This window comes from Doryrhamphus excisus, linkage group LG10 (assembly GCF_037039965.1).
Source record: "Doryrhamphus excisus strain RoL-2023G ecotype Guam linkage group LG10, RoL_Dexc_Guam_v1.1, whole genome shotgun sequence".
NCBI lineage: Eukaryota > Metazoa > Chordata > Actinopteri > Syngnathiformes > Syngnathidae > Doryrhamphus > Doryrhamphus excisus.
Genome location: NC_136366.1, coordinates 15,506,998 through 15,522,366, shown reverse-complemented (window position 1 = coordinate 15,522,366; position 15,369 = coordinate 15,506,998). Strand labels below are relative to the sequence as shown.

The 15,369-nt window shown below is 41.0% G+C and overlaps 1 protein-coding gene across 4 annotated transcripts in view; it reads right to left on the bottom strand.

The window, feature by feature from the left end:
• Nucleotides 1-15,369, bottom strand: part of LOC131106959 (uncharacterized) — a 47,064-nt gene that overhangs the window by 8,504 nt on the left and 23,191 nt on the right. The window contains exons 3-10 of one of the 4 annotated variants that reach the window (XM_058056531.2): nt 12,602-12,719; nt 12,266-12,456; nt 11,694-11,781; nt 5,919-6,398; nt 2,559-2,834; nt 1,279-1,347; nt 949-1,107; nt 744-848 (exon numbers count right to left, since the gene is read on the bottom strand). In XM_058056531.2, the coding sequence (XP_057912514.2) occupies nt 744-848; nt 949-1,107; nt 1,279-1,347; nt 2,559-2,834; nt 5,919-6,398; nt 11,694-11,732 (1,128 nt within the window). In that variant the 5' untranslated portion in view covers nt 11,733-11,781; nt 12,266-12,456; nt 12,602-12,719. The remainder of the gene's footprint in view (nt 1-743; nt 849-948; nt 1,108-1,278; nt 1,348-2,558; nt 2,835-5,918; nt 6,399-11,693; nt 11,782-12,265; nt 12,457-12,601; nt 12,720-15,369) is intronic. The other 3 variants (XM_078794193.1, XM_078794192.1, XM_078794194.1) reach the window with 3 other exon arrangements.

Sequence of the window (15,369 nt, the reverse complement as noted above, 5' to 3'; positions counted from 1 at the left end):
GAAGAGAACATACACAGCAGTTCAATAAATAGATACTAAAATTGGTCCTGATACTGGAACATTCTATTTATCGATAATTGCGGGGTACACATTCATACCTATGGACAATTTGGAGTCACCAATTAACCTAGCATGTTTTTGTTTATGTTTGTGGGAGGAAACCCGGAGGAAACCCACGCATGCACGGTGCGGACATGCAAACTCCACACAGAGATGCCTGATCTTCCTGATCTCCTGACTAGTATGTGGCCAACATGCTAACCACTTTTCCACCGTGCAGCCTTGCGCTGACTTATGCGCTGACTTATTTACATAAATTTTCATGTGTGGTAGGTTCACTCATTCATTCATTCATTTTCTACCGCTTTGTCGCGGGGGTGCTGGAGCCTATCCCAGCTGTCTTGGGGCGAGAGGCGGGGTACACCCTGGACTGGTCGCCAGCCAATCACAGGGCACATATAGACAAACAACCATTCACACTCACATTCATACCTATGGACAATTTGGAGTCACCAATTAACCTAGCATGTTTTTGGTATGTGGGAGGAAACCGGAGTACCCGGAGAAAACCCACACATGCACGGGGAGAACATGCAAACTCCACACAGAGATGGCCGAGGGTGGAATTGAACCCTGGTCTCCTAGCTGTGAGGTCTGCGCGCTAACCAACTCGACCGCTGTGCCGGGTATAGATAGATATACAGTATATCTATTTGCATGTAAAATACATGAGCATGGCTTACCTTCTGACAGGCATCCAACTGTTTGGTCAATTCCTCGATGAAGTCTTTTCTATTGGGTCCCCCCCCCAGTGTGCTGGACCGTAAGCTGTAGTGGGTGGGTACCACCTACATACAAGCAAGAAGAAAATAAACAAAGTTAGGATAGAATATGTTTTGTAAGTATACTTACAAAATATGTTTTGTAAGTATTTTCAGGGATTCGTACGGGATTAGGGACGTCGTTCCTCCTCTTCAAGAGAGCATCGTAGGCGGAGTATCGTGTGCGAGGGGGAATGAGGGTGGGCCCCGTCATCAGCACCGGACTGCTGCTACGACTGTAGGTGTGCAGGTTCAACTCCGACGTGGCAGGAGATACCATTCCTGTCTGCATGCAAACATAGAGAGTATGGAAGGTGGCTGTTTAGTTTATCTAAACTGCAAGGTTTCATTGACTTTAATGTTGTCAAGTCAGGCCCATAATAATAATTAGTCAGGCCCATAATTGCTGTTTATGCTTGCAACATTGTGGAGCACAGTTTTTCTTCTATTTTTTTACCAAATGTGTGTTCATGTTCAAGCTGTAGGGGCTGTTGAACACTCGAGACGGGCTGTCAATCATGCTTGCCTGTAAAAAAAAACAAAAGAAAAAATACTTCATTTAATGAGTATATCTTTAAAATGTTCATTTCCTTCCATATTCCAATTAACCAAGTGAAACAGAGTATGGATTAGACAGCTAATAAAAACAACACACCAAACCCTCCTGCTACAATTACATTAATGTTCTTCTCTAGTTTTGGATCAGCATTTGCAATAAAAGTGTCCATGAATCCATCTTCTTCCACAATGAGGAAAGCTGGTGCACAAGTACATCATCCAAAAAGGTTGACTTGTTCATATTTCCAAAGCATAAGTCCCTAAAAGGTGGCACGGTGGGCGAGTGGTTAGCGTGCAGACCTCACAGCTAGGAGACCAGGGTTCAATTCCACCCTCGGCCATCTCTGTGTGGAGTTTGCATGTTCTCCCCGTGCATGCGTGGGTTTTCTTCGGGTACTCCGGTTTCCTCCCACATTCCAAAAACATGCTAGGTTAATTAGCGACTGCTAATTGTCCATAGCTAACTTTATAAATGACAATTATAAAACAGCTGTATTTTTCTGAGAATGAAGTCAAATTATTATGAGGAAAAGATCACATTCTAACAAAAAAAACCATCATTTTATGGCGACTCCAAATTGTCCATAGGTATGAATGTGAGTGTGAATGGTTGTTTGTCTATATGTGCCCTGTGATTGGCTGGCCCGAAGACAGCTGGGATAGGCTCCAGCACCCTCGTGAGGATAAGCGGTAGAAAATGAATGAAGTCCCTAAAAGACATAATTTATTAACAAGAAGGAAACAAATCTATATTTTCTCCACCAGATGGCGATGTTTAGTAAGTTTTCTGTGGGCGTCAATCAATTAGGAATCGGACTAGGCGCCTTACTTTCAGTGGAAGTCAACTCAAAGAGTTGGAGGAATGTCCTCCATTGGTTTATCATGAACGTATCATGGTGCAAAAAAAAAAAAGCAGGCATGTCTGGATGAGTTTGGTGTGGAAGAGTCTGTGTAAAGCCCTTCCTTTAGACAAATGGTGACCCAGAAGACTCTCTCTCAGGTCCAACATCAAAATGTTCTCCTGGATAAATGGACAAAACACCCACACTAAACCAGAAAAGATGCAATCTGTTCTTACTTGAAAGGGGAGCCAACTAAATATTCTTTCAGTTTCACTTTCACTGAGGGCAGCATTTACAGATCCGCAATCTAAAACACCCCCCGTCAGCCAGACCTTACCCGATCAATGTCAAAGTCCCGTGACGCGATGGACTCCATGGACCCTAGGTAGTTCAGCCCTGGTCGTGTGGTCTCCCACCGGGACAACCTGGAGCCATTCTCCCCCAGTGGGCCTCCGCCTCCTGGGCCATCTGCATCCCTGCTACTCAAGCCGTTGGTCTTCAGCTCGTTGTCAAGGAACAGCTGATATCTGGGGCTGGGCGGTACAACTCTTGGAGTGGAGGGCTCCTCCTCTGACAGACTGTCCGGCTGCTTGTTTGAATCACTTTCAGGCTCCTGAAACAAAGAAGAAACATGAAAAAAAAACAAGAAAATAGCATGCAAGTATTGTATGCATTCAGGACGAAGACAAGCGAGATGTTAGTGACATGTGCTGATGCTAGTGATTAAAGTGGGAGGTAATGAATGCATAGTACCGACAGGGGAAATCAAATCAAGACTTCTATTACAAAAAAAAAGTATACAATGTGTTGCAACTCTCATATGACGGTTGCAACAGTCAAGCAGTTAGGACCAAAACCGTGTCCTAGTATATTTGATGTTCATTTTTTCCTTCCATGGTGATTGCTATCCTTTACTTTTGCTTGGGAGACATAATGACATTAAAACATGGAACTAATAATTCATGTTAGATAGATAGACTTCCTTTATTGTCATTGCAAAATAACACAGCAGTGAAATTGCCAACAAAATGTCGTTGCCTGGCTCCCGTATAATAATAAATAATAAAGAATAATGTGGAGAATAAATGGATGACATCAAATATGAACAATGTACAGCGTAAACTGTAATTTGTACAAATAATTTACAATAAATAATAATAATTTGTGTATGTGTGTGGGTAGGTAAAGGGGCTTATTTGGCACTTTTTCTCCTACACTGCATTGTGTTCATATTCTTCTTCCACTCTAACAGGTTCTTAGGAGATTCTCATGTCTACGGACCAAAATTATCTTTAAATTTAATTTATGGGAGCAACAACAAAACATCATAATATGGAATGTTGTTTAATGAGGACCAACCAGGGGTTAAAACTAGGACTAAATGATGGTAATGGTTTTATTTCATTTGAACATGCATCAGATTACAATTGAATGCATCACATAATCAGTTCACAGTTCCACATGTCCAAAAGGAGTAGGAAGAAGCAAAGCTTATTAAATCCTACCCCTCCATCTGGTACTTTTACAATCAGTAACTGTTACATTTGTTCACTTCCTGCTTTCCATTATACAGTTTAAGTTTTGTTTTGTTTTTAATAATGTACCTCGTACCGAAGTACGTGTGTAGTACAAGTGTTTGAAGATGAACTATATATGTGATGTAAACAGATAAAGAAAAATAAACCTGCTCATGATAAAAACTTATGTAGCTTTGCTATGCATTTATGTTATTTGAATAACGTCACTGCAAGAAAAAAGATGGCTAAGTTAGTGACAGTTATGGGTCAGTAATGTTATTCATGGAAATTCCACAGACACCTCAAGCATCACATGGTCTGTTTTGTTTTGTTGATTGTCGGACTTGTTGCTGTCGAACAATAATATATCACGTTTTATCAATAAACCGCTGAGTATGGAGTCTACTTTTCGGTAATATTCTCTGTATAGCGTTCTAACGAAAGATAGGCCAAGACTGCAGATGGTTTCTGTTTTATGTTTCATTTCCACTAGAGATGTTCCACTCAGCCAATATGGGAAGCTGTGTTTGACTTGTTGTTTGTCCATGACGTGGACCATCAATGAGGTATTCGGCCAAAGTGGCTCAAAATGCAACTCAACCGAACCTAAAATCCCCAATCTGATTTAATTGGTTATGAACTTACAGTAAAGTCTCGTTATATCGATATTCTCGGAAGTCGGAAAAAATACCGATATAACCGGACTATCCATATATCCGAACTGCATTAAAAGTGGGCGGATCTTTGATATGGCATGTAATTTTCTCCTTGAGTTCATGGATTGCGTATCTAGCATGCTTTTGTACTACAATACATTTTGTACTACAGTAAATAAAAATAAACTTACGCTGTAGTGATTACCGGTTACCGGGACATAATTCACCCCGGAACTATCGATAGGGAAGGTGTTGCCACCCGGAGGGGTAGGCGTGAGGGACGGGTGTTTTCCGCTGTGTGTGCTGCACTCTGGTGGTGGAAGTGTGAAAAATAAAGTTGACTGGAAGCAGCCGTTCGCTGTGTTCTTTTTTGGTATTGAAATCCTTAAGCAAAGATTGATTTAAGCTGCTTTTGTATCGATATAAGCAGACCAAATTGGCTGGCGGGAGATGAAAAGGGCATCCTAGTAACCGGATTATCATAATAACCGTGTATCGTACTAACGGAGCTAATTATATCATAAAAGACTAGAAATTTGCTGGGAAATGAAAATAGTATCGTAATAAGTAGTCATTCGTTTTAACAGATATCGATATAACGAGACTTTACTGTACTTTGTCAAACCTGGTTTTCGGATTCCTCCAACAACACTTGCCAATAGAGCGAGGGCAAACTGCTTATTCCTCCAGCAATTATTGAAATATAAGAATACTAACATGCTGAGTACTCACACAAGGACTACTGTAACATACAAGTCTGCTAACATTGGCATAATTTCATTTTAATATTATGAGCATATTTAAAGTATTTATTTGTTTGAAAATCTATCTTTCAGAATACCCCCCCATCTATAAATTTGTAAATTTAGCAAGTCAAGATGCTAAATTTTGTAGCTTTAACTGCATCCTTAATTGGTTATGAACTTATTTTGTCAAACCCGGTTTTTCGTTCTAACAACACTTGCCAATAGAGTGAGGGCGAACTGCTAGCATACCATGCTTATTCCTCTAGCAAATATTGTGATATAAGAATACTAACATGCTGAGTACTCACACAAGGACTACTGTGACATCTACTGTGACTACTGTCTGCTAATTGGCATAATTTCATTTTTTTAATGAGCATATTTAAAGTATTTGTCGGAAAATCTATCTTTCAGAACACCCCCCCCATCTATAAATTTGTGTCCCATCGTGTCAAGATGCTAAATTTTGTAGCATCCTGCAATGAGCTATTACTTCTCACACAGTTCTGCTTCGCCAAAAAGCACCGAATCAACAGGAATAGAAAATGACAGAGTCTATTTTACCAGATCACATCATGCTGATCAATTATCCTGTGAAAAAATAGCATTGACGGTAAGGAAAGAGTTAATTGAAGCTTGACTAAGTCTATATGACTTAAAAAAAAATAATGTGAGTGCATGCTTCGAATCTCTAATCATGCATTTCAAGAACATGCAGAGTAATTCCATATCTTCATGCAGAAAAATTCCCATGCAAGATTGTTTACTTTTTGCTTACCGATCCCATGCCAGAGTCCGCCACCGAATCTCTACCAGAGTCTGTGCTTTTGTTTGAATCTGTCCTCTCACTGCTGTGATCTACAGGACAATCAATTCTTGCAGTTATCTGGCTACTTTGAACGACTCTTTGAACAGGTACGCCCGTACTCCGACTCCTTTCCTCGAATGGAGGAGTCACGGAGATACTTGGAACTGGTTTGTCGTCTTGACCGATAACGGTCGGACTCAACTTTGACCTTGGAGGACTAACAGTCTCAAAGAAGGCGTGCTTTTCAACTCTTCCTGCTCCAGAATAAAGACTCAGAGGAGACTTCAGATACGAGTCGTAATCTGGACCGGAGAATTTACTGATAAGGTCTTTGACGCTGCCGGCTCGGTGCAGATTTGAGAGGCCTCTTCGGTTCTGTTTGGCCTCTTCTTTGTCGGAGGTCTGCTGAGGACTAAGTGGTGAGCGGGAGGGAGAAGACTCGGGCGTATGCTGAAAGAGTCGGACACAATGACAAACACCCCCAAAGGAAGTTAAGGCAAAGCAGAAGGCATATGGTAACTTTTTCATGTACTCTGGATTGCCAAATATTACTCTCCTTTGTTATGGCTAAGACAAATAAGTATATTATGCAGTACTGTATGTGTAAACTGTAATTTTGACATAAATCCCTCTTGAGAAACTGCAACATCTGTTTGCTCATCTGAAAAATCTCCCAGCCAAACCAACATCCGGCTGTCTCTCACGTAAATAATTAGATAAACGAGGTAGACACCAAAGTCCACTTCACTTAATAACTCACAAAACAGAAGTAATTAATGAAAATGGCAACATTTTTCATTGTTTGCCAATCAGCCACTTGACTAAATCCAACTTTAATTAACAATCATAACAACGAGGCCAATGCCACTTAGAGAAATTAAGTGGCACAAGTCCAAGGGTTTAATTTGGTCGGTTTGGGACCAAAGCACCGTGTGGCCTTAATCCACGGACTCGCCTGCCTGACTCCCTGTGGGATGATGGGATTTCTGGCCCTTTGTATTGAGTTGTGGACTCCTATAGAGCAGCTCCAGATAATAACCCACAGAGAAAGCTTTTTTTTTTGTTGTAGATCCTCCAGAATCTGCACCTATTCCAGTTCTATTTCCTTGGATTTCCAAAATGGTGTGTTTTAATTTATTCCACCCATGTCCCGCTTCCTGACACACCCACTTTGCTGGGACAAACCTGACTCCCTGTGGGATGGTGGGATTTCTGGCCCTTTGTATTGAGTTGTGGACTCCTATAGAGCAGCTACACATAATAACCCACAGAGAAAGCGCTTTTTTTTTGTAGATCTTCCAGAATCTGCACCTATTCCAGTTCTATTTCCTTGGATTTCCAAAATGGTGTGTTTTAATTTATTCCACCCATGTCCCGCTTCCTGACACGCCCACTTTGCTGGGACCAACCTGACTCCCTGTGGGATTTCTGGCCCTTTGTATTGAGTTGTGGACTCCTATAGAACAGCTCCAGATAATAACCCACAGAGAAAGCTTTTTTTTGTAGATCTTCCAGAATCTGCACCTATTCCAGTTCTATTTCCTTGGATTTCCAAAATGGTGTGTTTTAAATTTATTCCACCCATGTCCCGCTTCCTGACACGCCCACTTTGCTGAGACCAACCTGACTCCCTGTGGGATTTCTGGCCCTTTTTATTGAGTTGTGGACTCCTATAGAGCAGCCACACATAATAACCCACAGAGAAAGCTTTTTTTTGTAGATCTTCCAGAATCTGCACCTATTCCAGTTCTATTTCCTTGGATTTCCAAAATGGTGTGTTTTAAATTTATTCCACCCATGTCCCGCTTCCTGACACGCCCACTTTGCTGAGACCAACCTGACTCCCTGTGGGATGGTGGGATTTCTGGCCCTTTGTATTGAGTTGTGGACTCCTATAGAGCAGCTACACATAACCCACACAGAAAGCTTTTTTTTTTTTGTAGATCCTCCAGAATCTGCACCTATTCCAGTTCTATTTCCTTGGATTTCCAAAATTGTGTGTTTTAATTTATTCCACCCATGTCCCGCTTCCTGACACGCCCACTCTGCTGTGATTGGTCCCACTCAGCTTGTAACAACTTAAACATCGGCATTGTTTAACATGAGAATACAACATTCTAACTATATTTATAGGTCAGAAAAGTGAAAAAAACAACAAAATATATTTATTTGATGCTGTGGCAAACCCAGGGTGGATGATATCTGCGGAGAGATTAGCTTGAAGCGGTTATTGCTCATTTTGGACCAAGTAGAGCCTGAACTCCTATGCTCTGATCTTTCCCAGTACTACTATCCAATCATATCCGTAATACATCATCCAGGCTGTGAAGGATCCTTGACTGAGCCTCATGTTTAAACTGGTGCTGTGCCCTGGAAACGCCATGTTCTCGTCCTCATGTCCTACCAGCCGGGATTGTATTGAATAGAACCTGATTCGGTACTGAGAGCAATAGGAATGTTTGCAGGGATTTCTTTGATAGATGCCATTGTTTACCAAACAACCACAAACCAACATTCAATTCATCTGCACAAAGACAATAGGAAGCCATTTTTTTTTAAGTTACAAACTGTCACCCATCTGCAGCCAAAAGGACCTTTCATTATTTTGGTGTTTGTGGCCACCTGACTGCTTTGTTGACGGAAATTGTTTTCTCAATTCTCGTTCTTAGTGTAATCTACTTTGGGATTTTCCTTTTAACTTTATCGTGATGCTTGAATGTCTCACACACACACACACACACACACATAATCAGTGATATAGTCATTCATTTTCTACCACTTTTTCCTCACGAGGGTCGCTGTCTTGGGGCGAGAGGCGGGGTACACCCTGGACTGGTAACCAGCCAATCACAGGGCACATATAGACAAACAACCATTCACACTCACATTCATACCTATGGACAATTTGGAGTCGCCAATTAACCTAGCATGTTTTTGGAATGTGGGAGGAAACCGGAGTACCCGGAGAAAACCGTGGAGAATGGCCGAGGGTGGAATTGAACCCTGGTCTCCTAGCTGTGAGGTCTGCGCGCTAACCACTCGACCGCCTCCAGTGATTATATTAAGATGTTTAATAAAATTACATTTAAATCATTCTTTTTCTAATCATATTGATGTGGGATTACACAAATCTGGGTTCACTTTCAGACAGATTAAGTCCAAATAATCTGATGAAAAGGTTATCAAACCTCTCACAGGGCCGATTGGCTCATCTAGATTAGTGAAGTGGAACGTGAGACTGAGGGTTTGAATCCCCTTCACTGCGAAGGTCTCTCTCATATGTATATGTAGTGAGATATTAGATGTATAGTGACATATACAGAACATGCATATTTAAATAGGGGCCTATTATGTCCATTCCTTTGTATTGAGTTGTAGACTCCTATAGAGCAGCGACACATAATAACCCACACAGAAAGCTTTTTTTTTTGTAGATCTTCCAGAATCTGCACCTATTCCAGTTCTATTTCCTTGGATTTCCAAAATGGTCTGTTTTAATTTATTCCACCAATGTCCCGCTTCCTGACACGCCCACTTTGCTGGGACCAACCTGACTCCCTGTGGGATTTCTGGCCCTTTGTATTGAGTTGTGGACTCCTATAGAGTAGCTACACATAATAACCCACACAGAAATATTTTTTTTGTAGATCTTCCAGAATCTGCACCTATTCCAGTTCTATTTCCTTGGATTTCCAAACTGTTTTAATTTATCCCACACACGTCCCGCTTCCTGACACGGCCACTCTGCTGTGATTGGCCCCACTCAGCTTGTAACAACTTAAACATCAACATTGTTTAACATGAGAATACTACATTTATAGGTCAGAAAAGTGAAAAAATATATTTATTTGATGCTGAATCATGAATATGCGCGGATCCATTGTATATACTGTATACACCACGCCTGTCATTTTTATAAACCATGTCTTCATTACAATGAATATTAAAAATTAAAACACAGGCCTTCTGGTGATGCATGAAATGTGGTTCAGCATTAAAAAAAGAAACTACAGGTGTTATCCTCCCTCTTAAAAATCTACTGTGCATTCACCACAGTGGTCCTGGTGCATTTTATCTCGGCTAAAACACACACTTTTTTTTTGGTTCCTGTTGTGTGTATGCAGCTGACACAGTACCGCTGTGTCTGCTGTTTGTCTTTAAGCTTCCCCGCTTAAACTCTAATGACACTTTGACAGGCTTTCTGTTCTAATAAGACGCCAAACCAGGTTTCACTCCTCCTTTCTACCTGTCACCGCTGTGTCAGTCTATTGGCTTGATTTGGTTTTTTTCAGGGGTAAGATGCTAAAAGTTGTGTGTGTGTGTGTGTGTGTGTGTGTGTGAGACAGAGCCAGATGAGCAGACAGATGCTGGCTGTGTATCTACTCCAACTGTCTACCAAAGACTGACAACAGCTGGACTGATGCCAGACACACACACACACACACACACACAGCGAGCCATTTTTGTGTTTTATTTTGACTGGGCTGTAATTAGGCTGGCTTTTATATGAATATATTATTTTTAAAACTTTTGTATGTATATTTTTAAGATCATTTTTGAAATCAGCAACAAGCTTCACTTGAGAAGAATGAAAGCAAAAGTACTGATATTATATTTGATATATTTAATAGCAACATCAGCCAGCCTACCTTCACCACCAATGTGTATCAGTGATACATTTGGTATCAGAAAATATGTAAACAACACACAACCAACAAGTCTTGTTGCACGGCGATCGAGTGGTTAGCGTGCAGACCTGACAGCTAGGAGACCAGTGTTCAATTTCACCCTTGACCATCTCTGTGTGGAGTTAGCATGTTCTCCCCGTTTTCTCCGGGTACTCCAGTTTCCTCCCACATTCCAAAAACATGCTAGGTTAATTAGCAACTCCAAATTGTCCATAGGTATGAATGTGAGTGTGAATGGTTGTTTGTCTATATGTGCCTTGTGATTGGCTGGCGACCAGTCCAGGGTGTACCCCGCCTCTCGCCCGAAGACAGCCCATTATTAAAGCCACTAACACATGAATAATGAATGAATAATACCACTATAATATGTATAATCAGAGAAAATTAGCCATTTAGGGGAGCGAAAGCGGTGGCGGACAGGAAGTGATGTCAAGGGTTCAGAGTTGAATTTTGGCTTGTTTTGGGCTATGGACGCAATAGTAACCTGTATTTATAAATATTGTTCTTGTGCCCTTGGCTGGCGACCAGTCCAGGGTGTACCTCGCCTCTCGCCCGAAGACAGCTGGGATAGGCTCCAGCACCCCCCGTGACCCTCATGAGGATAAGCAGTAGAAAATGAATACATGAATGAATGTTATATGTAAATGGTTGTTTGTCTATATGTGCCCTGTGATTGGCTGGCGACCTTTTTAACTTTCTGACCATTTATAGTCCCATGACAACAATCTAAGTGAGTTCCTCTTATGTTCCCCCAATACACAAAACAAGATCAATAAAGGCGTTCTCAGATAGTTTTGGAGTGGAAGAACTCAAACGGCTCATACAGAACCTTCAGAACCACAATGCCGTGAAACAAACTTGTGCTGAATTCATGATAAAGCGCCAAAGTATTTTTCCAAAATGTCCAAAGCACCTAAATGTGCCATCTCCATAAAGGCATTTGGTATTAAAACCAACAATGTTAGGTCATTGAATGCACACAAGCTAAAGTCACATGTCATGGCAGTTCACTCAATGCAATGCAATGCAATATTAGATGGTTGACGTTTTACTATACCATGTTGCTTTCTTGCACCGTCTCGTTCTTTTCCTGCATGCTGGGGCCACTGGGGCTGTTGGTGGAGGTCACGTCTTCCTCTTTTGACCTGAAGGAAAAAGCCAGTCTTATCATTTGCTTTGTGAACACTAGTATAACTATATACACTAAATGTATCACAAATACTGTCAAATCTATGAACTGTTAATTTGCACAAACGGTCGTCATGGTAGCGCTGAGGATTATTGCATGGATAGGTGTATGTTATGGACAACACTGGTGCATTTTAGAGACAGTTATAATTCATGCATTCATTTTATACCACTTATCCTCACAAGGGTCACGGGGTGGTGCAGGAGCCTATCCCAGCAATTTGGAGTCACTAATTAACCTAGCATGTTTTTGGAATGTGGGAGGAAACCGGAGTACCCGGAGAAAACCCACGCATGCACGGGGAGAACATGCAAACTCCACACAGAGATGGCCGAGGGTGAACTCAAACTCGGGTCTCCTAGCTGTGTGGCATGCACGCTAGCCACTCATCCGCCGTGCACCCCCCACAGTCATAATACAATACTATATTTATTGTGTACCTGTCCCAATGGTTGAGTATGAGCTTAGTGAAACGTGTTAGCCTGCTCGTGTCTTCTTGATATCGGTGCAGGTCTTGGCTCAGAAGGTTACAGAGCGCGCTCAGTGCCTCCTTTTGAAACACAAGCCTCTCAAACTGGATCAAACTCTCACCGATGGAGGTGTGAAGTTCCTGACAAGCACACAACTGCGCCTGAGGATAAATATCATATCATATATATATATATATATATATATATATATATATAAAATATTCAATATACAATACTAATGAGCTGATGGGTCATGAGGTCGAGGTCATGATTGACATAACGACAGGATTTATGATGTTTTCTTACAGTGGATGTTTGAAGGGTGGGGTTACTGGTGAATTCTTGCTGGATCTGTTTCTTCTTCTCACGCAGCACAAGCAACTCAGAGGTCAGCTGATGCAGACGACCTTCAATGTGCAGGTGCCTGATAAACACACAGACATGAATGGTAATGGTAATGGTTTTATTTCATTTGAACATGCATCAGATTACAATTGAATGCATCACATAATCAGTTCACAGTTCCACATGTCCAAAAGGAGTAGGAAGAAGCAAAGCTTATTAAATCCTACCCCTCCATCTGGTACTTTTACAATCAGTAATTGTTACATTTGTTCACTTCCTGCTTTCCATAATACAGTTTAAGGTTGTTTTTTATTGTTGGATTCCATTTTTAGGTAATTGTTTGTTTTTAGCCTTATGCATTATTTTAGCTGTTTGAAGATGAACTATATCAGCAAGTTGAAGTATTTGTGATTTTAGAAATAAGGAGTTAGTATGTTCTCTGTAGGCGGCATTATGAATTATCCTTACTGACCTTTTTTGCAGTACATTTATCAAGTGAAGATTGCTTTTATAGTTATTAGCCCATATTTCCACACAATAAGTAAGATATGGTAGAACCAGAGAGCAATAAAGAGTGTGGAGTGATTTCTGATTGAGAATAAATTTTGCTTTGTTCAATACTGAAATATTTCTGGCCACCTTATGTTGTATATTTGTAATATGAGGTTTCCAGCTCATATTTTCATCTATTGTGATCCCCAGAAATGTATTTTTGTTCACCCTTTCAATGTCCGCACCGTCTATTTGTATTTACTGGTGTGTGTCCTTTCTGCTGTTAGCAACCAGCATGATTTTAGTTTTACTTAGGTTCAAGGACAATCTATTATCATCAAACCATTTTTTTAGTGTGACCATTTCTTCTCTGACCTTTCTAATGATTTCGTCTGTACTCCCTCCAGAACAAAAAGCAGTGGTATCATCCGCAAATAATACCAAATAATATGAATGTAATAAGGCAACACGTTTATTCTTGATTTAAAAAAAATAAAACATGCTCTTGTGGCGTTGACATTTCAATCATAAACATCTTCTGTCACGTTTTACTACCTCACATAATTCACTACCTGTCAACCAGTTTGAAAGAGGCGTGGAAACACCGAGCCATCAAGTATCTCGACATACATTTCCTCCAGGCCTTCCTTCAGCAAACACAACTGTATTTTCATAGCTATGCGCATTGTGATTAAGTACCTATGTTAAGGCAGCGAGCAAATATTCACTGCAACAAGACCAGCCAGACATGTGACAGCGACATAGAAGGAAGTCAAACTCATGATGTAATACATTCCACTGCAAATTGCTGTCATTTATTAAAAACAGGAATATGTTTGTCTAAATGGCAAAATATGGTTTTAGAAATCCTTGTAGAAATTATTAATATTTCCTGGAAAAATAATTGTTGAAATAAATAATGAAGGCGACCAGTCCAGGGTGTACCCCGCCTCTCTCCCAAAGACAGCTGGGATAGGCTCCAGCATGCCCACGATGAACGATGGATGGGATGGATGGATGGATAGATAGATAGATCCTCAAATAAAGCATGCAACTGTCAGTCCAGACCATTCTTAAACACTGCAAGGTCTTCATTAAAAAGTGTGACGAGTGATGAAGAAAATCATCTACCGCATTGAAAACGCCATAATTAACAATGAAGTGTGTGTGTGTGTGTTGCTTCCAGTGAGAATATACACACATTTACATGCGCCTATAAAAACACTGGCATATGCCACATGGTAAAACAATGTGTCAAATCCCTGAAACACACACACACACACAATGCCAGCTGTCGGGTGTGTTCTGATTAGGTGCTTGCGTAAATAGGACTCCATAATTACATGAATCCATATAATTGCAGGTGAAAATACTATACTATGTGGGTGTTATTTATTGTATTTCTTAATTTTTATAAACTACCGTCACCGCCACCTATCTCAACACTTGCAGTCACATATTGGAAATATATATATTTTTACTTATATTGTGGCTGCAGGATGCACGGTGGTCGAGTGGTTCGCGCGTAGACCTCACAGCTAGGAGACCAGGGTTCAATTCCACCCTCGGCCATCTCTGTGTGGAGTTTGCATGTTCTCCCCGTGCATGAGTGGGTTTTCTCCGGGTACTCCGGTTTCCTCCCACATTCCAAAAACATGCTAGGTTAATTAGCGACTCCAAATTGTCCATAGGTATGAATGTGAGTGTGAATGGTTGTTTGTCTATATGTGCCCTGTGATTGGCTGGCAACCAGTCCAGGGTGTACCCCGCCTCTCGCCCAAAGACAGCTGGGATAGGCTCCAGCACCCCCTGCGACCCTTATGAGGAAAAGCGGTTGAAAATGAATGAATGTATACACACTCTGTGTGTATGTCACCAGCCCCGCCTCCACCCACACCAAGCCAAAAAGAGTGTGTGACTGGAAAAAAAGGGCAATAAACGTGCCAAGGTGCTGAAACCAGACAACACAGTGAACTTTCTTCCTGCCTGATTGGAGGTGGGATCAGTTCATTTTCATTTATTGTGAGATTAATTCATTGATTTATTAATCAGCCCAGACACAGTGCCCATAAGAAGTCTTCCAAAATGTTCAATCCATCCAAAAGTAGTACTAAAATAGTTTTTTTGACAATATTTGTAAGGTTGTGAATGCTGAATCGTAACTGTGTAAGCAACTCACTACAAACCACAGCAATACACCCAGTAGTCTATTTCAATCATTACACTTCAGACTCAAA